Source organism: Chelonia mydas, chromosome 15, assembly GCF_015237465.2.
Source record: "Chelonia mydas isolate rCheMyd1 chromosome 15, rCheMyd1.pri.v2, whole genome shotgun sequence".
In the NCBI taxonomy this organism is placed as follows: domain Eukaryota; kingdom Metazoa; phylum Chordata; order Testudines; family Cheloniidae; genus Chelonia; species Chelonia mydas.
In genome coordinates this window covers 9,558,140-9,583,366 of record NC_057856.1, presented here as the reverse complement: position 1 = coordinate 9,583,366, position 25,227 = coordinate 9,558,140, and the positions used below count along the sequence as shown (strand labels likewise).

The 25,227-nt window shown below is 49.0% G+C and overlaps 1 protein-coding gene across 2 annotated transcripts in view; it reads right to left on the bottom strand.

Annotated features, from left to right (window-relative positions):
- SRRM4 (serine/arginine repetitive matrix 4) overlaps nt 1-11,963 on the bottom strand; it is a 288,447-nt gene extending 276,484 nt beyond the window's left edge. For both annotated transcript variants that reach the window (XM_043529583.1, XM_043529584.1), the window contains exon 1: nt 11,906-11,963. In XM_043529583.1, coding sequence (XP_043385518.1) covers nt 11,906-11,948 — 43 coding nt within the window. In that variant the 5' untranslated portion in view covers nt 11,949-11,963. The remainder of the gene's footprint in view (nt 1-11,905) is intronic.
- Between the last annotated feature and the right edge of the window lie 13,264 nt (nt 11,964-25,227).

Below are 25,227 nucleotides of genomic sequence, written 5' to 3'. Positions count from 1 at the left end.
CCACTGTTTCATGTTCTCTATGTATATAAATCTCCCCACTGTATTTTCCACTGAATGCATGCGATGAAGTGAGCTGTAGCTCACGAAAGCTTATGCTCAAATAAATTTGTTAGTCTCTAAGGTGCCACAAGTACTCCTTCCCTGTGTAGACAAACCCTTCGTTTCACTTGGGATGGACTCGTTCCGATTGCTGCCCTGCCATAGATTTTGAGTGAAAGCACAAATTACAGAGACACCAAAAGGCACCTTGGTTCTTCATTTGTATGTACACTCTGAGCTGACTGTCACCAATCTAATTGATCCAAAAGACGAACTTGCCTGCAACTACAAAAAAACCTGGAAAAAAAAATTAAAAAGGTCCTCTATGTTAATTGAGACATTTACTTTGAACATGCCTGGAGCCACAGAGTGTTTGTTTGCATTATGATTAGCGCTCGTTATCTGCTGTTTAGTCAACACTCCTCTTGTTCTCCTGTTAGCCAAGCTGCTTGTCCAAATTGCTGAGGAGAGCAAACCCTGAGGACTAAACAGAAAAGCTGGTCTTATTCGGACCAGAGCCACCACGCGGTGGCCATAGTAGGTGCAGACACATTGAGACACCAGCCACCCAGGGCTTTCAGCTCAGCCAGAGAGGTCACATGTGATGTAGTAAATGTAGGTTGGAAGAAAGAATCTTTTGCGATCCGCCAAGGCTTTTTAATACCCCTTCCTTCCTAGGCACAGCAGCTGCTGTGTGGCCCCTCCAAATCCAATTTTGGCAAGCACAATAATCCTGGAAAATCAAACCAGCAGAGCTGGGACAGCAATTCTCAGCCAACAGCTTACTCAGCAGAGTTAGCGCCTGTGGGGTACATTCAGAGCGGAGTCCCAGCAAATCTAAGCAAGTCTAGAGGGAGCTTCAATTGGTGCTATTTACTCGTTCTTCTGTCCCTCCTCTCTGAGAGTATACAACCATTAAATTCCCCCTAGACTCCCTTCATGTCTACACACCCACTTGCTCATGCAAAACCCTCCCTGCTTCCTTTACACATCACTTGGGACTCTGCCCCTGGACTCAACGCTGGCATATTCTATGCGCCCGAGAGAGGGGGGAATGTAGCAAGAAACGCAGCAGTTCTCTAGCGTTCAGCTGGAGATGCACGTGCACAGCTGATGAGAGGACTGGGCTCCACTGTTAGATGGAGGAATGCGTACATTAGAGTAGGAGACTCCCTACTTTGGCCTGCGCCTGCTTGCTGGTCAGGATGTAAGACACCTGTTTAGACTTCCTTACACATTGTTAAGTGGGTCTGAGGAGCGTGAATGTACAGAACTTTAAGGGAATCTAACGTCACGATGGAACAGTCTGCATCCCACCCAGTACCCACTGGAAAGATAGGAATTATAGCGTAATGGGGTGGCTTGCCCCTTAAGGGCTGGGGCAACCACCCGGATGACTAAGGAGGTACACCTGAACAGAGGTCCCCTGGCTCCCCTATAAGAGCAGCATGAGGCTGTGGGGGTCGGGGGCGGGGGGGGGAATCAGAGTTTGCTGGGAGTGAGCAGGCTCCAGAGAGCCCTGGAACTCGAGAGTGAGATTACAGGCAGGAAAGGCCACGGAGGAGCCGGGATAAGAGGGTAAATCCGTGGACGAGGAGACTATTTTGAACTGTTTTGTGCATAAACCAGATCCCAAGGGGAGGGTGATATAGGATGGAAAGAGAGCAGACTCCCCAGGAGTCAGAAAAGACTCCAGCTCCAGCCAGGTAAGGCCGTGAGTGATCTGCCTGGGCGGGGAAGAGCTGCAGACAGTAGAGCTGGGGGCGAAGAAGCCCCAGAACTGGAGTTTTGTTTTCTGTCTTATGTCAATAAATTAAACCCTGGGAGAAGGGGCATTATTGGACCAAACAGTTTGTGTGGAGTTTATATGAGGAACCAAGCAGGGAAACCAAGGCAAGTGGCTGCTTGCAGGGCTGCCTTGAGAGCACCAGGGGGTGCCCGAGAGGAGGCCACTCTGACAGATTATGCACCTCTTCCCAATATGATCACCCCCGGCCTTTCTTGTTTCTTCTAATCAGCTGTAAAATAGTTTAATAGTGAGAACATTTGAATATGCTTCATTAGGCTTCAGAGCTAACGTTCTCATGAACCACACTGAGGCAGTTCACAGCTCTCTCAAAGCTATTGGCTCAGGCTGCCTGCAGCCAAACAGAAGTCCCCGAGTTTTTGTATAGTCAGTCCACAGCGTGAAGCTTGTCTTTGCTAAAAAGGGCCACAGAGATTTACTTTAAAAAAATAAAAGCTCAGATTCTGAGCTCAGGAAGTGGACTAGGACAAGCAAGCCCTGCGAGCCAACCCAATTCAACCCTTGGCTACCAACAAGAACAGCCTGCAAAGGTGGCCGCTGGAATTACCCCTCCATGGAAGATATTCTAGGCTAGATTCTGCACCCACCTATCACAGATGGTGAAAGCTAACTCGCTCAATCCTGCTACGATGAAGGGGGATGGATTAAATGACCCACAAGATCATCCAACCCCAGGAACCTATCATCATAGCTGAGACCCCCTTCCACCTGGAGACTAAATTCCAGGCTTCTCAGGAGTTTTGGACAAACAACCTGGTTTCAAACAGGCTCAGGGTCTTTTCCAATCCAGCAAATGGACAGCGAGGTCCCCAGTCCTGGACATTCACCTACTGAAGTCCATCAGACTGGGTACTACTTCTGAGCTGAGGCTGTTATGAACTCGTGACCACAAAAAAAGACCCCTTGGGGGGTGTTTGATAGACTTGCCTGCCAGAGCCCATGCTGGAGGTAGTTGGAGCAGGGTGAGGGGGAAACTCTGGTTAGCTTATTAAGATGTGTATAGGGTCTTATTGTTTTTAATAGATTCTCTGTAGCACTCATACCCTCAAAATAACTGGGCTTGCATAGGCAGTCCTGCGTGGTACCTTTTATCTGGAGCAATCACACTGTAACCATCTGAGAAGAAAAGCAAAGTGGGCCTGCTCCGGCAGTCTGATTTGCAAGTGAGATCACAGCAGAATCAGGGAACTGGGCAGCCTGGAACACCCTGGTCAGAAGCAGGAGAGATGCGGGTCTCCATCCAAGAATGGCAACAGCTGGGGAGCCAGGAGCCTGAGGGTGGATGCCCTTACTGGACCATTAGAGGGGGAAAACAGGGCAGTTGCCCAGAAATGAGACACTCAGTATATCACAAGGCCAAGTCCCTAGGGCCTGAGGCTCCTAACAACCCCATCTTTCCCTCCCTCACCCCACAGAAGTTAGGAAGAAATCCAAAGCATTGAAAGATCAGAGGACTGGCTGTCTGACTAGCCCTTTCCCTTGCCCTGGGAGCCCTTATTTATTATAAACATGCCTCAGTTGCACTTGCATCAGGCTATGTGCGCTATTGGTCACATTAAAGGTCTGCCTAATTAGCTGCATCTGGAAATGCTAAATACACCCCTGCCACAGCTACATCTGGGGGGGAGAGGGGGGGGTGAACCAAAGGCAGTGTCTGGCACAAGAAGGTCTGCACTATCCCAGACTGGTGCAGGGCACCAGCAACTGCCATGGATTCCAGTGGGGATGAAGAGCACTCTGCATCTCACCGCACGGCGAGTTTCAGAGTTAGAGATTGGCCTGCGCTGCAAAATTCAGATCCGTAACTGCTCAGATTCAGGCTTTTAGGGTTCAGTCTTTAATGAGTAAATTGATATTTGGAGCCAGCTCCAGGTCTGGATTTCGGAGCTTCCCCAGAGATTTGGAGGTTTCCGTCTCTAACACTTTGAGATCTCCAGATGTCAGATGCTAAAGATCAGCAAAGCACTTCAATTTAACCTCACAATCCCCTATTGCTACCCCGGTTTTACAGATGAGGAAATCAAGGCACAGAGGGGAGCAGTCAAATGTCTTGGCAAAGGCCACTCAAGAAGTCAGTTGCAGAGTCAAAAACAGCACCCACGGCTCCTGACTTGCAGTTCTATACTTTAACAAGCAGATAAATCCTTAACAGGAAAGAACTGACAGAAGGATTCCAGACAGATTGAGTGCATTGCTGTACACGGGGCAAGCAGTAGCCAAACCAGGAGCCCAGCCAAAGTCTGCCCTCAGTGACATGATTATGTCCTTGCCCTCAGTAAGTCATTATGGCCCTTGGCACAGGCAGGCAGCAGACAGACCAAACCTCGTCTATACAGCATCACCTGCTGATTTGCTTGCAGTGTGTTCCAGGACTAGAGGCCCCCCCAAGACACATAAGCCAGCCATTTTCTTTTAACATTCAGATCACTCTGAAGGCAATGGAGAGGTCAAGTACCAAACGCTAATCCCACTTGGGGAGCAAATCTACTCACCCAGCTGGTGCACTTAGGGGTTCAGTGCCAACACTTGGCTCCTGCTGAGAACTGAATGTCCACATGGAGCAGAGGTGGGCTCATAGCAAAACCCCCTGATGCCAGACACTCAGAGACATGAAGGCTGTTCAGAATCCACTCACCAGATCTTGCAAATGTTCTCTCCTCTCCTTATAATGGGCCAAAATAAGGACTTGAGCCAAAGGCCACAGAAGTCAATAGATTAAAGCCATAGGGTGTCAGAGTAGGTGACCAGATAGAAAATGTGAAAAATCAGGGTGGGGTGGAGGGTAATAGGGGCCTATATAAGAAAAAGCCCTGAATACTGGGACTGTCCATATAAAATCGGGACATCTGGTCACTGTACTTTAGGGGGTTGTGGGTCAAGCCCATATAAAACACTAGAGCCCAACACTACCAAGCATCAGGGTTCTCAAAACCTGGGTGTGAACTTAGGTGTGTTAACTCCCCATCTCCATCTGCATGTCGAATGAGGAGTTTACCATTTCTCCTGCTGGGCAAGGGAAACCCCCACCACCACCTTTTAGTTACCACAGATCATGGCTCATTCTCCATCTGAAGATCTAGGAGAAGATTCAGAGAGTATGAAGCAAGGAGGTTGAGTGAAAAAACACCGACACCTCAGTCATTTCCAGCTTAACACACCCCCTGATGAGACACCACGCTGGCAAATAAGGGGGGGTGGGAAGCGGGGGAAATGGAACATACTTCCAACCCATATTACTTTGAATAACCCAGTTAACCCCTTGATGACCACTTTACTCCACCAGCATTTCCAAGCAGAGGCCTTAAGTTTTGAGTGCCTGCCTTCAGACTGCTAGAGGTCTTATTTTTCCCCAGAGGTGCTGAGGCAGCGCCTATTGACTACAACAGGTGCCTACTGATGCACCCTGAACATTAGGCATCTCACGTTGGGCATCCAAAAATCAGTGAAGGCCTAAACCACATGCGTAGAGAGTTTATAACCATAGGTCTGCTTGAGGAGTGTGTACAGCAAGCATTAAACAACCCCCTGATGTTCGCAGCACTGCTGCCCAGAACCAGCCTGCACTCTCCACCACCTGTGTGGACTAGTTAGGCCGTTTCTCTTTCCGTCACTAGCTGTGCATCGTAACAGAGCCGCCTCTGCCCACGCTGTCTTTCCAAGCCACGCTGCCCCTTCCAGCACCCTGTGGGGGATCCAACTGTCAGTCACTCCCCAGCTTGGCTTTCAAGCCTTCTCTCAGCAACCAGTCCCCAGAGCCACGTCAATCTGCAGCATACGTGCTGCGCGCGAGGGGATGAGCTGCACACCAGGCCCATCAGCAAAAAGGATGCCAGGAACAGCCGCAGACTTGCACTTCTACCAGTGAAAGGATCTTGGGGTAAAAACGGAATTTAAGGAGAGTTTAAAGCCACAGTGTGAGACTCACCAGCAAAGCAGCCATTGCAGCCAAATAGAGAAAGTACATGAAACAATTCAGATTTCCATCTTTCCCTTCAGGAAAGCATCAGCAGGATTCAGACTGGAAAACTTCCCCTCCACCCCTGCAGCTCGTCCTCCAGCTCAGGGAGCTGAGTAATTCATATTCATTCAGTCGGTGCAATGCATTCTAGCAGGGCAGCATGCTGCTGCACTCTGTGGAGAAGGTGCAACCTCAGTGGAAGCCAGAGCCCTTCTGCCCAAAGAGCCTGGGAAAACCAACTTCGGTGACCCTCTATTTCATTTACTGCTGGAGGAGAGGGGGAGACGGAGAGAAAGAGACATGTAGCACCTCTGGATATTTCAGGTTCAGCTCTGAACCACTGATGTCCCATAATAAGCAGCAGACAGGTACAGCCACGTCCCAAGGGAGCAGTGACTTATGGCCAACACCCAGCAGTCAAAAACCAGGAAGAGATCATAAAAACAGCTCGTTTCTAATTGCTCTTTAAATGAGACTCAGTGGATCAACTTCACCCCTTGTCTAGGGCACAGGAAGCAGCTTGTGCCTCCCTTCTCTAGAGGCTGTGGAAGGCCGTGCAGCCTCCATGAAGAGTTGTGCCTCTGATAGGGGCCTCTAGGAGCTACTGCTCAGGTGGAGAATTGCCACACACCCCTCCACCACCATCCCTCAGGTGTGCCCTGGAAGGGAGAGGGACAGGCAATGAGAGTCACTTTGCTATTGATGGGCAACACTCCAGGGAGCGGCCTGAAGCATGGCAAATGTCTGTAGTGCGTGAGAGGCACCAGCACTGCTGCCCATAGAGAGCAGATCAAAACAAGCCCAGCTCTGCAGCGAGCAAGAACACTCCTCTTGTGAATCTTTGCCATCATTCACTGAGGAAAACTGCTGGAACGACAGGCCTGAAATCCGGCTGATCGGCAGGTCAGGTACAGTGCTGGTGAGGGATAAGGCCCTGAATGGAATCAGGTCAGCCTTCCTGAGACTGTCTCCTAGAGCAGCATCTCTCAACCTTTCCGATGCTGGCTCCACCCCAAGACCAGTCTCATTCAGCGATATGGGGAAAAGAGTGTGGCTGTGATCCCCAGGCTGAGAACCCAGGACTCAAGGAACAACCTGTGGGTTGGCAGAGAGGGTACGGCAGATTCTGTGCCCTTGACTTCTCTGCAGAGACAGCCAGCTTACGTCACATGTGGGGGGAAGTGTACTCTGTTGGTAAACTGCCCAGTCAATTGCTTAGCCACACTTTAGTCTCCTGAGTATCTTGCATCCCGAACCAAATAACCATCATCAGTCAGGTTTATTGCTACAAGTCATCATAATAGAATACAAGAAAAAGGGTTCAATATGATACAAATTTCCGGGAAGCCGTTTCATGAAACATTGAATTCACCTTACAAGAAAGGCTTACTTCCAATGTTACAAGTAAAAAGGTACTGTATGCATCATCTCAGGCTAGAGTTAACCAATCATCTTTCTGTCTTCTTTGTCTGGTACCCCTTAGCTCTTTGGTCTGAGCACATGCATTCCTGGTACCAAGGGCAGGAAGCCACCTCCAAGGCTTGTACCAGGTAGAACACTTATATCTTGTCCTTATCTTTAGCACATTCCAATACAATACTGAGAGAGAGTAATTCCTAGCCTGTTACTATGGTAAAACACCCACAGCCAGTTCAAGATGGGGGAAGGAGAGGTTTACACCTTCCTCTGAAGCACCCGGGATTGGCTCCTCTCAGAGAAAGGATACAGGCTAGATGAACCAGTGGTCCGGTGCAGTATAGCTGCTCCTACTGCCTGGACAGAGACCAGACAAGTTTCGGAGGCAGTCAGTGGCTCAACGTTTCCAGACTACTGTATCCCTTTCAGGAGTCTGATTTGTCTTGCGTACCACAAGTTTCACCTCACTTAACTACTTGCTTACAAAATCAGACATAAAAGATACAGAAGTGTCTCAGCACACTATTACTGAAAAATTGCTTACTTTCTCATTTTTACCGTACAGTTATAAAATCAGTTGGAATATAAATATTGTACTTACATTTCAATGTACAGTTTACAGAGCAGTATAAACAAGTCATTGTATGAAATTTTAGTTTGTACCGACTTCCCTAGTGCTCTTTATGTAGTCTGCTGTAAAGCTAGGCAAAATATCTAGATGAGTTGATGTATCCCCTGGAAGACCGCTGCATACCCCCAGGGGTACTCATACCCCTGGTTGAGAACGACTGCTATCAGACAACTTCTGATCACTGCTAACTTGGCTGGATTGGAAACAGAGACCGAAAAGTGAAATAATCGATATTGCATTACCCATCCCTCCAGTGCTTGCCCCCCCACCCCCACACTACAGGCTTTCCTTTTAGAAACCCCCATGATTTTTGGGAAGAGCCCTATGAACAGGAAGGTGAAGTAATACCTAGAACAGCTGACTCTCTGCTCTCACAGAGGGCTGCAATACTGGGCCAGAGAAAAGCTGCTCTCCCCTTTCAGGGGTGAGAGCCTGAGCTCCTGTGTTTTTCCTAAGCTGTGGGGTGGGCCAGGGAACTGTGCAGGTCATTGCTTACAACTTCTCACCAGCCCTTGCCCAGGGCTGGCTAGCTTGAGAGCCACTCAGACATCTCAAGCAGTGCATCCACCCCAGGATGCTGGATGGTTAGGGTTGTAATTTCATTCTCCCACCAGACAAATTTTCAACCCCAAGCAGGATTCAGCAAAAGCACCACTCTGAAGAGCCCCAGAGGAGCACCAGTCCTCCACTGAGAGAGCTGGCTCCTGGGCACAAGCATAACCAGAGCAAAGCACAGTCCTTGCCTTGATTTGTAGATCACAGTATTTATTACCCAGAAAGGGACCCAGTGGTTAATGGATGCAACATGTAACACATCCCAAGTAGCAAAGCAGAACAGAGGCTGTTCTCTCTGCAGGCTTCTGGCCCTCAGCCCTGCCCTAGACATTAACACTTAGCCCTGTTCTCCTGGGATAGAGACACAGGCATGCCAGCCAGGGGCAGCTCCCTGCAGTGGATCCTGCCAATCCACCTGGGTACAGCTCCACTGAGGGCAGCAGTAGCATAGACACAGTGTAACAGGGTTCACTACCCACCCCTGACCTGCCTCCTCATGGCTTATCTAGGGATTAGCTCACCACTGGTCAGATGCCCCTTTCCGCAGTCACTCAGCCCTGCCCTCCAGGGAGTCATCATCTTTGTGACTCAGCCCTCCGGCCAGGCCACAGTAGTTCTCTGCTTCCAGGGCTCGGTCAGCACCTCTCTGGACAAGCTGTCCCTCTGCCATTCCAAATAGTCCTCCATTCTATCGCCAAGGCTGTGACACTTGCCCAGTGGCTGGTAGAGGAACCCAGGCCTGCCCTCTGCTCCAGGTTCCAGTCTAGGGACCCTATGCTCCTCAACTATAGCCTACTTACTCCCAGACCTGGATGCTACCTCCCAGGCTCTGTCCTGTTTCCTCCTTCTATCCACTAGGACCTCTGGGTTTAGTACCCAGCCAAGCTTCTTCCACTCCCTTTAGCCACTTCCCCCTTTGACTTCTTGCCAGATACGGTAACCTCTAACACACCTGCCTCCTGTCCAGGAATACCTGCAGACTATTTCTCCCTACAGCCCCCTTCTGTTCTTAGCTTTATAGAAGCCCCACCTGTTCCTGCCCAGGTGAGCTTCATCCTTAACTAAGCACTGTTGAGCCCTGGCTCCCCTCCAGGTGCAGCCTATGCAGTTAATTGGCCCATCTAGCCTCTCTTAACCCTTTCAGGACTGGTTATCCCATCACCCAAGGCTCTAGAGCCTTCACCCCTGTGTGAGCAAGGCATATGGGAAACCCAAATGCAGAGGTAACTGGGGCACTGCAGTGGGAAGCAAGACATGGGAGATGGCCTCACAAGCCAATTCCCACCCCTGATGGAAGATGCTGTCTCAGGGCTGGGAGCAGGAGATAAATGGTACCTCCCCCACATATACAGAGGGGCAGTCTCATTCCCAGCAGTGGGAGGGTTACTGTTTCCTTTGTGAAATGGCAAGTTAAAAGAAAGCCCCTCTGTACTTCCTTTGTGGCTGGGAGCTGTACAGCTCCCCTGAGACCACCACTCTTGCTGGATGCGATGGCTGGATAGAAGTTCTCCAGAGCCTAATGGGTGATTGGTTTGGGGTTTTTCCACTCCCGCCAGGGAAGCAGCATGCATCTCTCCAGCACAGAGAGAGGGGGCCAAACTCTTCACTTACACTGGTGTGAGCTGGGAAGAGAACTCCATTCACATGAAGCATGAGCCTAGGGTAAGCAAGAGGTATGGGTGATCCTCATCCCTGCTGGGGTTGGAGGGAAGGAAGGTCAGTGGCTAGATTGGCGGGGGTTCTGGATCTGTGACCTCCCACCACCCTCCTGCTGTCTGACTGTCAACAGCACCAGTAAAGGTGTCTCAAAGGAGGAGAAAGCCACACCATTGGCCCCTTTGAGGCTTGGATCCCTAGAGCAGAGGGTCTCTTGAACTTCACTGGCCCCTGCCCCAATCCCACTGACCCTTGGCCCGCTGCAGGGAAGAGCTTTCTCTCCACACTCATTTGAAGCCCCATTCAGCCATAGTAGCACAACCAGCCAGTTTCCAAACCCCTCCCATGCAAAGGCAGAGCATGCAAGATTAGCTGATGCACAAAACATTTTTAGCCTGGGAGGGAATGGAGTGGGGGTGGGAAGATTGTCATTGGAACGCAGTTCCCTGCTTCTTCTCCACAATCCCCCAGCCCCCTGGCTGCCTGGATATTTCTCTGCACTGTACTTTGGCCATATTGCTCTTTTTACACAGGTAGCTACTTGTGGGGGGGGGGGGGGGGGGGGGGGAAGGACTGGAAGAGGAGAGGTTTGGCGTGGCCAGCGTTCCCAGCCACGTACCTCAGCCATGAGTAAATGGGAATGCTGCAGGCCAGGGCTTCTGTGCCTTGGCAAAGCTCCCTAACGTGGGCTTGCAAAGAGTCCACCTGCCTTATGTGCTCAACTCAAACCAGTACCGCCTGGCCCTCGCTGTCAGAAAGCGGCGACTGCGCTCAGACACAATAGCTAAGTCTCTTAGGAGAGAATTGGGGGCGGCTTTGGAACATTTCCTCCCTCCCAATTCGTTAAACTCTATCGCTGTTGTCAGAACTCCCTGAAAAGCTGCATGCACGGAGCAGACGGATAGCAGAGCAGTTAGTTGCCCGGTCTGGAGCACCATCCCTCTTCCAAGCGGGACTGATGGAGTAGCTGTGCTCTGCATGCTGCGGCACCTTCATTATCAGTTTGCAGAGTTGGCCTCGGATCAGAGAAGGCAGAATCTCGTGTCATTGTGCGATGGCATTTGATCAGCTTTCTAAAGCAGAATCTTACCAGGCAGAGAACTGACAGCTTTAAGCCAAATGGTCCATGTTTAATTTCCAGGGTCTAGGAGACACCTTCTGGGGGGCGGGGAAGATAGCTGAAAATCCCCTCTGAATTACAGCATTGGCTGTTTCACTCCCATCCTTCCTTTAATACAAGACACTCCACATGCAGTACCTGAGCAAGCTAAAAAGCTACTTCGAGCGGGGACTTGACAAGCCAGGAGGCACAAGGTAGCCAGTTCAAAGCCAGCCTAGCACTACAGAACGTACGACAACCATGTTCTGCTGTAATTTACTCTACATGGGTCTTCCTGTAAAGGGGATTAGAGCCTACAACAGCTGCCAGCTAGAGAAATTACTTTTTTAGCTCAAATCGTTAGAGCATGGTGCTTGTAGTGTTAGAGGTCAAGGGTTCTATCTCTAATTATGAAGCAGTGTGGGGGAGGGTCTTTTAATTGACTCTTCTCTTATATGGACTAGCCACTAAAGGAGAACAAAGCAAGATCACATACAACACCAGTAGGAGGCCAATATCGAGCACTTCAAAAAAGTTATTTAAGAGATTGATTTCTGCATGGATTATCTGCTTCTCGTGGCTATTCCAGCCTACGCATTTCCTAGCAGGAGCGTGTGACTCTACACTTTCCAGTTCTAGCAACGCTGGAAGGAAAAAGAGCAGCACATTTTGCATTTGTGCTCACAAGTCTTCATCTCAACTGGGTCTAAGTTACAGCCACCCCACCAGGGAGCAGAAACTTACCTTGAGCCTTGTGCACTGTCACGACTGCTTTAGTACCCTGCATTCAATGCAGTAGCCGCAGAGAAGCCCTCCCCACATTGCTTGACTGCTTGGTAATTGTCTGAAGATTTTCACCGGCCTGTCTGTAAATTGTTCCAGTAAAAGCATTAGATCATGAACATGCCAGGGGCTGAAATTTATTCAACTTGTTTCAGAGCTTCCATAGACTATACACGTCCTATGCCATTGGTTACACAGGTCACATGAAGTTTTGGCTTCCAGAATTACTCCATTGGTTTGAATCTGCTAATTAAAAGAGTGTATGGGGGAGGGGACTGAGGGGCTCTTATTCAGTGACCAGGAGACCTGGCTTAAGATGTGGAAATTCTCTCATTTTTAAGTCCACAGGCTTTGCAACAAATGAACATTACTTTCGAGACCCAGCGTCAGCCCTGGTGGTGCAATACAGCAAATACTTATTCCCACGGTAATACTCTTGTCTCCATGCAGAGGCCCAGCATTTCCAAGGACATTGAGGGCAGGGAATGTGCATGAATTTTTGTAGAGGAGGGACGAAAAGCCACAGAGTGCAAACAAGGCTGCAGTGAAGAGGGCTTTGGGAGTCGCCGACGTGTTTGACTGTCTTTCTAATGTTGCAGAGTTCTCCTCCAGAGGCCAGGAAGGAAAAGTAGCAGAAACGAACCACCCCTCAAAGCCAAGAACTCAGTTAACATCAGGGAGGTTGGGAGTCTGAGTTATTGATTGCGCCCAGGAACCAGGGTAGATTTGGCTTGAGGTGCAGGGTTTTTTATCAGCTTTATGTTTCTGCTCTCTGCAATGAGTTTTTGCTGCAGCTACAGGGTAGCCTTTGGCCGTGGAAAGGGGAGAAAGAGATGCATCAGCAGCGAGAGGGACCACATTCTCATATAGCCTGGCAGGCCCCCTAGCAGAACCACAACCCCTCTTCAATTCCCTCAGCTGGCAAGGTGGGCTCCAGCAGCACCTGCTCATGCAGTCTCCCCTGCCCAGCCCCTGTCCCCTCCGCTTGCTTCTCCTTTCAGCTTCTCACAGTTGCCTAGTTACTTCCCCCGCTGACAGGCAACCAGAATAAACTACAGAAAACTAGTCACAAAATAGCTCCGCTGTTCATGCCCCTTTTGTCTGAACTTTTATTTATTTGCTTCCACGCAGACAGTCTCTGCATGTGGACTCTATTATTGGTAATTTTGCTTTTAAAAATTTACTTCATCCCCAGCCCATTATCAGCGCGTTGCCTGGCTCCCGCTGAGAGAGGCTTCACACACTGCTGTGTGCGTTATTCCTCTTTGACTGAATCCTCCCGAGGACAGGCTGAGCTTTCTAAACCCCAACGCACCCCTCCAGTCAGGGCGAGGAGAGCAGTGGGGTGCTGGCGGGATTGTGGCCTTTGTGCAAGCCGCAGGTTTACACAGGGTGGGGGTCAGAACAGTAACTGGCTGGGGAGTTCCATTTAAAACTCTCACAGCAGCTCCAAGCACGGTCATTTGGGCTGCAGAGGTCGGACTGTCCCAGCTTCAAGGAGATCTTTAATGGAGCAAGCTATTAAAAATCTTTTATTTCCCCTTCCCTTTGGCAGCCACGGTAACGTTTGCTCCCTTTTGGCAGAGTTCCGGGCAGAGCTGCAGCACACTGAGCGCGTGATAATTGGATGTGACAGTTCCAAGGGCCAGTCAGACTGGGTCTCTGCAAGTTGTCCCCAGAGTGGGGGACACCTCTGTTTTAGGCACCCACTCCATAAGCAGCAAGTGGGAGGCACATGCCTGGATGCTGGACTTGACAGTCAACAGCTGAGACAGACAGACGCTAGCCCAGTCCTGAGTTAACTGCACCTATGACCCCCTCAAGGACACTCCCTGTAGTCTCTTGGGCCACCTCTTTTGGGGCCCAGTTCTCTCCCTCCAGAACAGGGCCTGAGAATGCAAAGCCTTAGAACTCACCATGGTCACATCAGCAGGCCTGATGTCAGCTCAACACCGGCAGTGCTGCTCAGAGTGACCAGCCAGCTCCCTTGAAGCCAGGTTCTATTTATTCAAAACAAGAGTATTTCAGAGAAAACATCTTCACACAATAGACAGCTTATCCACACATCTAGTTTATCAGGCCTTTGTTCATCTTCCACACGGAGACATGGTAGATCTAGAATACCTAAGGTCCTCCTGCAGGGCCAGTTTCTGTTGGTCACTGTCTCATGCTTATCAGTTCTCGGATGCTGTGTCCCAAGCTCAGGGGCTATTTAATACTGTTTCAAGTCCTTTGAATCAGTTCAAAACAATCTGCTCACTTTATCCCCAGGGAACAAAACTTCAAAAGACTTGTTGCCTGCTTGGTTTCAGGATTGGGGATTTGCATTAGTTACCCCTGTTGTCTTTCGTTGCTGCTGGAAGCATTCCTTATCTCTGCACATTTAGCCAGGAATAGCATCACTAACAAGACCGTACAGATACATATTTATAAAGTTTAAGAGCCTTGGAATAGTCCACAATTCTGTAGCATTGCACCTGTTACAGGAGTGAGTGGGCAGGGAAGGGGCGGGGGGAGATTGCACAGAGCTAAGAGCAGAGAGCTGACTCTAGAATGAGATGCAGTAGCTTTATGTTATAACTAGGAAGTGGGAGAAAGAGAGAGAAAGCCATGAAGAAGCTGGTAATTATCATGACTTCTAACAAGAATGGTGATATTTCTTCACGCATCTTGTGCTCCACTTGTCTAGATCATAAGCTCAGCGAGAACCGGCTTCAGAAGCAGCCTCTGGCCTCCAGAGGAATCCTACCCAAGAGGTTACTCAGGACAGGCCTCTATTCAGTCTGTACAGCGCCTGGCACAAGAGGGCCCTGATCTCAGTCACACCCTCGCAGAACTACTGTAATCCAACCAGAGGCCACTTGTCATTAAGAGTCGACAAAGGAAATAAAGTTCCATTGCTAAACAATGTGAACCTGGATAACTCACTGCTACAGAACAGGGAAGCAGGCAGCGTAGCAAGATTCACAGAAAAGGACTGGACAACAGCACTGGATACCTGACTTAGGAATACCTCAGCTACCTCTGGCTCAGGCGTGGAGTTGAAAGGATCATCCAGAGCCTGTTTCGGGCCATAAGAGATCACTAACTGGGGTCAGAAAGAAGACTTCCCCCACCTCCAAGTGCACTATTGAACTGCACAATTGGCCAGGTGTGTTATAACAGTTCCCTTCCCTTGAAACATCTGGCATTGGCCACTGCTGGATAGAGACACCTGACTAGATGAGCCAACCATGTGCATCAGTTCCTGTCTAGCCTCTGGTTAGGACCTATCCACCGTACAGCGGAGCAAGTGAGTTTGCACCATAAGTAGTCCAGAAGCTATGCCCACTGACTAGCAAAGGCTCCCCCATTCTTTTGCTTTGGCCCCATCAACTGTTGGTAGTTTAGTTTGGGGGAGGGGAGTCTGTCCTGCAGCCATAGCCCAATCCTCCCCATGGGCTGCCTGCCAGAGCTCACCCCTGCCCTGTTTTTGCAGAGCTCCATCCTGGTGGCTGGAGGCAAAAGCCACAGTGCTCAGGAGCCTTTAGTGGGGCCCTGGAAGCAGACATTCTGGACTGCAGGGAATTGGAAGAGCATACAGAAGTACAGCGCAGATACCTCTCCTGCCAGTCCCTTTGCGGCAGAACAAGCTGTAACCTGCAGCACACAGAGCCCTTCTAGTTTAGGGGCAAATCAGCCTGGGAAGCACTTTGAGCCATGATCTTTCAGTGGAGAAAAAGAGTGTGATGCTGGGCCCAAGATCAGCCCTAGAGTCAGTGTACTTGCACGAGGACAAATTTAGGCTCGTCTCTCTCTTTCTCCTGCCAGAGAAGCTTCAGAATAGCACCCGAACTCTCAGTGTGACATGTAAAAAAATTGCCCTCCTTTCCAGACGTCTGGCCTCAGGCCATTACTGGGTCTGCTTTTGTCCGTGTGCAGGAAGATTGCCAAGGGCTCTTTCAAACCGGAGTTGTGCCTTTGTGCAGCCATTCCTCCTCCTGCCAGGAGTGGCTTGTCATGTAATTGGAGTCGCTGGCGTAAGCATCTCTTTCGTTAGCTGAGCAGAAGCCAAACCAGAACTCTCCCACTGCAATAGCTCTAGAGAACAAAGCTGTGATGGATCATTGGGAATTATCTGCAGCTTACAAACTTGCTGTGGAGTCAATTTTTCTACCAGTGAATTCCCCATTGGTTTCGGTCTGCTAATTAAGAGAGGGTGTATGGGAGGACTGGGAGGGTCTCTCGTTTAGCGACCTGGAGACGAGGCTTAAATGATGAATGATTTACATTTGGGGAGGAAGTTAAGTGATCTGTATTTCCTCCCAGCCCCCAATGTAGGAGGAGGAAGACATGCACTCTGCTTCTGCAGTTCTCAGCACTCCCTGACCTTGGGCACTCTATTGTGGAGGTGAGTGGACAGATTAGCACCAAGGTTGCCTAGTACAGTAGTTCTCAACCAGAGGTATGTGTACCCTTGGGGGTATGCAGAGGTCTTCCAGGGAGTACATCAACTCTTTTAGATATTTGCCTAGTTTTACAACAGGCTATGTAAAAAGCACTAGCGAAGTCAGTACAAATTAAAATTTCATACAATGATTTGTTTATACTGCTCTATATACACTATACACTGAAATGTAAGTACAATAGTTGTACTCCAATTGTTTATAATTGTGGTAAAAATGAGAAAGCAAGCAATTTTTCAGTAATAGTGTGCTGTGACATTTGTAGTTTTAGGTCTGGTTTTATAAGCAAGTAGTTTTTAAGTGAGGTGGAACTTAGGGTACACAAGACAAATCAGACTCCTGAAAGGGGTACAGTAGTCTGGAAAGGTTGAGAACCACTGGCCTAGTTTATAGTGGTGGATCCGCTCCAGATCCAGTTGTCTCTTGTAGGTCAAACCCTGCCTACTTCAGAGTCTCAAACAGCCAGCTATTTCATCCTTCTCTAGAGAATGATCTAGAAAGACTCCCTGGAAGAGATGAAGTTACAGAAGAAGGGAACCATATTGCCTGCGAGAGAACTGGCTTCAGAAGCAGCCTCTGGCCTCCAGAGGAATCCTATCCAAGAGGTTACTCAGGACAGGCCTCTCTTCAGTGCTACACTGGTCAGTCCCCGCTGGCAGCACCACTCACCTGGGGGCTGTTGCCAAGGTGAGGTGGCAGGTGTCTTCTGCAGCTGCAGGCGCCTTCCCTGGCAGGGTTTCTGTGCCTGATCTCAGTTGGTGATCAGCTGCCCACGTAGCCGGGGAGGCCAGTCTGGATTCCAGTCCAGGCAGTTTGTAAGGCACGGGTTTGTTTCTGGAGAATTTCGGAGGATGGTTACTTTGCCTTTGCAAGTGCTGATGCAAGCTATCGCTTTGGTAGAAGGGAAGGTTTAAAGTTAGAGATTTAGTGGCAAAATGTTGCTGAACAGATCCACCTTCACTCAGTGATGGTGCTTTTCTGGAGGGAGAGGTCTGTACAAACAATTGGATCGGTTTCAGGAAATGGAAACTGAAGGCAAGCCCTCAAGTTCCTGGGATTTTCAGGATTCTGATTCTGCACAGCCCTACTAGCCTCAGCCTCTGGTGGATCTTACCTACATCTCCATTAGGAAGACACTTTTATTCACCTCCTAAAGGTTAGCAGGCCAGCCCCCCAGCTCAACAAGAACTAATCAAATGACCCTTCCCCCAGGCTCCCAGGCACTTTGCGAGGCTTCCTTTGCCGAGATCTCTGCAAGAGTTCCTTTGTTTGCATTCTGGGTTCTGAGCACTGTGGCCCAGCCTACCCAGCGGATAATAGGCTGCCATAGAGAGACTATTATGGTCCACATCAGCAAGTTATTTGTTTTGTTATAAGTTTGAGCCAGGGCATTTTGTAGGGAGCTAGTGCATGCACATTAGGCCATTCCCTTCCTAATGGGATTGGAGCTGCACAGTCCATCACACAAGACAAAGGGAATGTGTTGACTGCAGCTAAATGGCACTAAGTACAATTATGGTTTTCCAGTTAATTGTGCTGTGCTCCAAGGACACTGCTGAAGGGTAATATAGAAGCAAGAGCTGTTGCAGGAGGCTATGCTTCGTGACCTCCTGCAAGTACAGAATCTAGGCTCCCCAGATAGAGAATATCACATATTGAAGCGATTCCACTTGGTCTTAATGCAAGGAGCCGAAGTTTCAAAGGCACTACAGCCCACTTTGGGGAGAGATGAGACTTTAGGGGACTTTTAATACAAGGATTTTTAGGGTAGGTTCAATCAGTGCCCCAATCACCCTTCACAATGTCCCTTTAAACTAGACAAGACTCTGGGGGATGAAGAGTATTTGGCAAGTAATCGCTGCTGAAGATTTTAAGCCCCAAAATAAGATTGCTGCCCCTTCCACCAGCTTTTCTGGCACCTTCAGGGGAGTCAGAAGCCCGGGTTTATCAGGCTGTAGCCACGAGAGTCCGTGGCCTCTGTGAAGTCACAGATGGCGCTTTATGGTTTATATAGGAGCATATATACAGATGAAGTGGGCTGCTAGTGCAAAAGGATGCAGAGTATTTTAATGAATGTGCTGGTACGTCCACCTCTGCAGGATGGCGCATGAACTGACCAGTGATGGACAGAGTCTCCTTTAGTGAATATGGTAGAGGATAGCACTGTTGGAGCAAATTTACATCCCAACTGTCACATGACATGCCAGGTGACCAGAGTGATGACCCCCCTCAGCGACTCCCTGCACTATTGAGTTCTACAAGCTTCATACAGACTGTCTCTGTTCTATACCAGGAATCCTCTTCAAAGTCACTTTAAGGATGCAGTTTCTGCTCTGAATCCCCCGGTTCAATCTGTTGCAGACTTAAAAGATCATCTCTGTTTTTGTAACAGTTATTTATCAGACAGCTAAAAATAAACTCGGGGGGGGGGGCAAATTTGTGTCTGGTTTGATGACCAGTTGGCCCAAGAGGATTTTATACACAAGACACATTAGCACCTCTTGAAATTTAGCAGCTAGAAAGCACTTCAGGTCTTTCAGTAGCCCACATGGGTTTCAAAACACACACACACACACACACATATATATATAGCATAGAACCCAACACTGTTGCTTGGAGGCACCAAGTCAAAACATTAGATTTTTCCAAAGGATGGAGTGAGTCCCATGGAGCATGGGCAATAATGCAAATGCTCATGGACAGAGTGTCTAATAAGGCTCTAGGAACTCATACCTGCAGCTGGGGGGGAATTCCCATATTTCAGCTGAACAGCATCTGCCCGTCTAATAAATCAAAGCCAGTCCTGACAGGGAAATGGTGGCGAGAAGGAAAGAGAACCCATCCAATGGATCAGATGGTGGTACAGGAGTGTTAATTCCCTGATTGGCCACTGCTCTGCCCAATACTGGAGGCACCCTGTACTAGGTGACAGTTAAATCATTGCTTCCTCCAGTTGCTAAGATGGGGAAGGACGGAATAATGGGAAGGCAGAGGAAGTCAGTAAGGTATTTCAAGTGACCCATCTAATGCCACCTCAAGTTTCAGGTTCAGTTTCATTCCAAGATGACAGACGCTCACCCCCTTACCTGACCCCTCTGTCGGCCAGCTTCACTGGATTCCCTGGATCGATGTACTGCCACAGAATGATGCCCTCTCCAGAATGGGAAAGGAGGTGCTCTGCACATCTCTACAGGGCCTACAAAGAGGGAAGTGAAGAAATGGCCAGTTTAGTAGTTTGTGACAAATGCCTCTTAGCACAGCTTTTGTGGGTCCTGCAGATCCCACTTTGCCTAGTTAGCGGGGTAGTCAGAATGTCATTTATAGGGGACCAAGGTCACACAGCCACCCACAAAGCCACATCCCCCACATTCTAAACACGAACCCATGTACCTGACCTGGAAATGTAATTTGCTCCAGAAGAGTGACTAGTGATACGCTGACTGTGCATTTAGGCACACCTGCTTTGTTTCTTGATAAAGAGGGGTGATGTCATGGGAGGTCCACACTTTTGGTGGGGAGGAATATTCTCCCACTCAAACCTTGTACTACCATCAACCTTGGAGAGTCCATAACAGCTGCAAACAGGCAAGCTGGTTCTACTGCTCCTCCTTGCAGATTTGGGGGAAACGTACCAGCTAAGTTCTAACCGCAGCCCCTCTGTCACTGGGTTGATGTCGGACTAGGAGGAACACAAGTTCTTTTCCAGATACCAGCAGGAGCTTGCAGCTACAGCAGTTTGGGGGCGGGAGGGGGGTGGAACCACATTTACGCTGCTCAGCCAGTTTGACGTAGGAGTCACTGGGAGGACAGTCATGAGATACTGAGACAGCTTTTTGGAATCTGATCATTTCCTCCTTGCTTCCAAAGGTGCTCAAGGTCCTTCACAGAGAACTCTGCTTTAAAAGGATCAGGCGCTTATCACACCAAGGGCAGTTAAAACCAGCCATTACATACCTCTCCTACTGTTATTGGGCCTGTTAAGCCATGGTAATTGTGAACACCTGCATTCCACTGGCTACAGCCTTGTCTATGCTGCAAGAGAGTTTGAGAACTCTGTTCTACAGGGTGAACTAAAAAAGGTGGCAACCCCAATCAAGGGTTGCACAGCTGGAGGAATGGTGGAACAGTTTCCCCTTAACAAGTGGAAGCCTCATTGCTTAGGTTACGTGAAACTCAAGCGGGCAGAGCTCTACAGAGTTTGCTACAGGGGGCAAACGTGCACTGGTCAGGAGTGAGTGGGGGGAAAAACAAAAACCAAAGAAACAAAGCACACTAGAATAGGAGGTCAAAAGAAAGTTTAATGGAACATTTTTCTACTGGAAAAAACATCTACGTTTTCCCATGGGAAAGTCAAAATGAAGTGTTCCTGGGACTCCAATCATGGACTGCAGCAGGAAAGATTGTGGTGCATCATGGGAGATGTGATCTGGCCAGGGAGCAGGGCCCATAGTGAGAATGGGGCCTGAGGGATCCAGAACTACAAAGCCTAGGAGTCTCTGCTGCAACTCTTGCTGAGGCAGAAGTGAATGTTGACCTGACCTGTTTTGTTCAAAGAGGTCAAAAAGTTTCAACTTTGTCCCAGTGGAATGCAGGTGTTCACAATTACCATGGCTTAACAGGCCCAAGACAAGAGTTCAGATGTCAATCTCAGAATTTCCCAAGGGATGGCAATTTCCTTTTTCAATTGGAGATCTTCCAGAAGTCCCAGTCCCAATCTAAGAAAAACAAACTTCCCCATATCATCCCCTTCATTCTGAGGGACACCCCAAATCTGACTGCCTGAAAGTGCCTCTGTGCATTTCAGCAGATTAAGCCTGTTGATTCACCTCCATCTTTCTAGAGAGGCTTATATACAAGGGAAGACAGGTTGCTGTAAAGATAGATAAGGGTACATTTGCATTAAAACCCCCACAAACCACACAGCCACCAGCTTTCAGAACATGACAGCAGCTGGAGCAGTGAACCTTTGCTAGGAGAGCCAAGCTAGGGAAGAATCTAATTGTAAGCATAGATTATTGTGTCAAGATAGAGGAAGAAACAGAGTTTGGGATTGTGTTCCTCAGTGATTTACTTCCTAGCTCAGTAGAAGTGAAAAGGGCTCCTTGTTTCTTTCCCAGAGAAAAAATTACCAGTAGGGCTTTTTCAATACTTCTGACTTTTACAATCAAAGAGCAGAAAAGCAATGATTTCTGTATTAAAACTTTATGGTATGACACCAGTGGTTATGACATTTATGTGGAAGGCCACAAAAGGTCTCTCACTTTAATTTTCCCTGGCTCCAAGTGCCTTGGATGAAAGTAAACCAATCTTGGCCAAAAATAGCTCCTGGGAGACCACAATATCTGCCCTCAGGGGATTTCCCCCTACCTCCACTGTCACCGTGCCTCAGTGGGTCACAACTGAGGATACCAGATTCAGGACAAACAGGATAGACTCACCCCAAACGGATGGCTATTCTTCCATAAGATATACCAAGACAGTAACAAAAGTAAACTTCTGTCTCGCCCCACTGGTTAACTAGAAGTCCAAACTACAGTCTCCTTAGGCATCCCAGACACTAGACTTAATGAGGAGTGGTTATTTAAAACCAATTTAATCAAACAAAGGGTTCTTCTAGTCTCAAGAGATCAGCCACATAGCAAGGTCAATATACAACTCAGATCTTACCCAATAACCACGCTGTTGTCAATCCTTTAGTATATAAAGGTTTATTTATAAGAGAAAAGAAGGAGATAAGTCTAGGTATCATCACTGCACTATCTGAGCCACTCAGACAGTGAGGAGTTTCTTCCCAACATCCCTGCATGCCAGGTAGCTGAGGCACAGAGCTCACAGGCCAGATCCTGGTTCCTACTGTGGCAGCACAAAGCAGTCAGATAGCTGGCTCCCTCAGGGATTCTCCTGAGGCAACTGTCCCCGGGATATGAAGAATCAGCATGGCTAGAAGACCTCAATGCTTTGGGTATCCCTACTGCTGGAATGGCCCCTTGGGCTCTGGAAAGCCAGGCAAAAAAGCACACTTATTCCAAGGACCAGTTCCGAGCCAGCCCTGGCATAGCAGAAGGGGAGTTAAAGCTTGTGCCCACACCGCAGATTAGAGCGTCATGTTTGGAAACCAGTAAAACTCCCCCAACTGCAGCACAGGATCTAGGGCATCTCAGAGGACTTACTGTTGAGCCAATTAAGTTCTGACGGCTGGGACTTTGCTCTCTGCATTTGCCTTTCTGTTGACAGAGGGGATGGATTTACTTTTCCTTCCTCTGAAGAGGGAATTGGGGGGACTGCTGCTCTATCCCCTTCTCTCCAACACACTGCGGTGGTAGATGAGGCACGTGGTTACCTTTATAAAGCAGGGGGCAGATCTCCAGGTTACAGAACACCCACAGCACTAATGGATAGTCTCAGAAGACCTGCCAAGGACAATAAGCTTCCAGGAGAGGCTGTTCATGCCACTTCTGGTTTTAAGGACAACCAGACAAAGGCCTTCATCTCACCTTACTATCGCCTGGCACCTTTCACCAGCGTTAAGCCTGCTAGTTTAAAGATACTCTGAGAGTTGGCAGTTTGTAGCCTCTGTGAGAAAGCTCTGTCCTTGCCTCCGTGGGTCCCACGTTTCCTGGCGGATTTCACTAGCCTCAGAGGCTCACTGTGACCCTCCACGTAACCCTTCTTTCTCTAGAGACAAGGGTCACAGTCTACTGAGCCATTTTCATCATAAGCCAGCAAGGGAGGTGAGGAGAAATTATCCTTCCTTGCACAGTCTCTGTTGTCTCCCAGTCTCAGTGATTAATCAGGGGGCAAAGGTGGGGGGCGGGAGCCCAGGCCCACCCTCTACTCCAGGCTCCAGCCCAGGGACCCTAATAAGTATCAGCTATGGTAGCTGACCTTTTAGAAACATGACATGTACAATTCCCTGGGCTACTTCCCCCACAGCAGCCCTCACTTCCTCAAGCTCCACTTCACCCTTACCTCAGGGCCTCCTTCCTTGTGCCTGATATGGTGTGTACTACTCAGCCTCTCCAACAGCACAACTTCCTCCCACAGCTCCTGACATGCACACCCACCTGACTAACTGGGAGGCTTTTAACTAGTTTCAGCCAGCCCCTGATTGGCTTCAGGTGTCCCAATCAACCTAGCCTTCTCCCTGCCTTCTGGAAAGTTCTTAATTGGCCCCAGGTGTCTTAATTGACCTGGAGCAGCTTCCATTTCACTTAACCTGGTACCAGGGATTTGTTTAGCCTGGAGCTAGTATATCTATCTCCCACTACTTTTCTATAGCCATCTGGCCTTGCCCCGTCACACCTCCCTCTGGAAGTCACCATCTTGCTGATGGCTACCTCTTCTGCAAGATCATGCTGGGACTGGAGGATGGGGTGTGAAGAAGCAAATAAAGAAAGAGATGGAGTTCTGGTGAGCAGTAGAACTGCTGCTGGCTAGGAAAAACCAACCGGCATTTACTGATTACTCAGAAGGACCAGGCAGCAGTCTACTTGTTCACCCTCCTCCCGCCAACAAATTTCTTGAAGTTTGTTGCCTACAGAGAACTACTCACCTCTGTGGTAGTCGAAGGACAAACACACAGAGAACCTCCCCGCATCTGCTCCGAGGGCTTGTCTTCACTGCAGAAGCAATTCAAGCTTGTACTCATGTATTGGCCCTATCTGCTCCCATGCACACACAAAGCACTCTAACCCAAGTGTAGAGGTGCTTCACTTCCGAGCTAGCTGGCCCATCCTGGATATAGGCTAGAGCTCAGGTGTTGCTTTCAATTGGGCTAATAATCCACCCACTTTGCACCATGTATACAGTTAAAAATCACTCAAATGTGGATTGTCCTCCAGCGCCTTCCCACAATTCCTACTTGAGTGCCCAGAGAACAAACAAGTTCTCCCACAATTTATTGGGAAAAAATCAGAGTGGCTCAGCTCAGTGCAGCTCAAAGAACCATGAGATGTGCCCCCAGAAGTCCTAGCAACACATACAGCACAGCACCAGCGAGGATGCAGTCAGTCACTGAGGTACAGCTTTGTTGTGTGGCTGCTCAGACCTGGGAGCTGATCACCAGAGTTAGCTCTGCAGTAACAACATCCCTTCAGTTGGGACTGGAGCCCTTAAGGGAAGGGATGTGATGTCCATAATGTTGTTTTACTTCAGGGAGATTCAGGAGTACAGTGATCAGTGCTGCAAGAGAGCTGGAGGACAGCACGGTAACCAGGCAAGGGTCCTGGGCAGATATGAAGCTCTAATAGGACCACTGCTCAGTCCACACAGGGCAGTTCTAGGACAGAGTTGGAATCTTAGCTGAAGAGGGGATTCCATTTATGGAATGGACAGGGAGACCTGGTGTCTGTAACGGAGAGGTGACCCAAAAGCCATCAGAGTTCATTTGCAAATGCTTCAGGGCAAGGACCAAACCTTGATGTGTTTGGGGACACAGGTAGGTGCTGTGTAATCCCAACCAGGGCCTCTGGGCACTACCGCAGGATATTTGTTAGTAAGTTATTGAATGAACTCCATAGACCTCACTTGGACAACCCTGGTTTCCTGGCAGTGTTCCTGGGCTCAGTGGTGACTAAACGAGACACAGTATGTCCTTCATCTTAGTCTGTCTCCACCTGCTGCAATGGACATTGGCAGGATCTCTGAAAGCTTATGAGGGACACAGCTGCAGGCACAGACAGTGACTGAGGTCCAAACTCTGCATTGAGAGGGGTGGAGCAAGGGATGTTCCAAACCAGAGTTGAAAGGGTCTTTGCTCTACTTTGTTGCCTCCATTAAAGGTCACACATGTGTGTTAACCATTCTAGAGAGTCAGATGGCAACTAAACTGCCATGCAA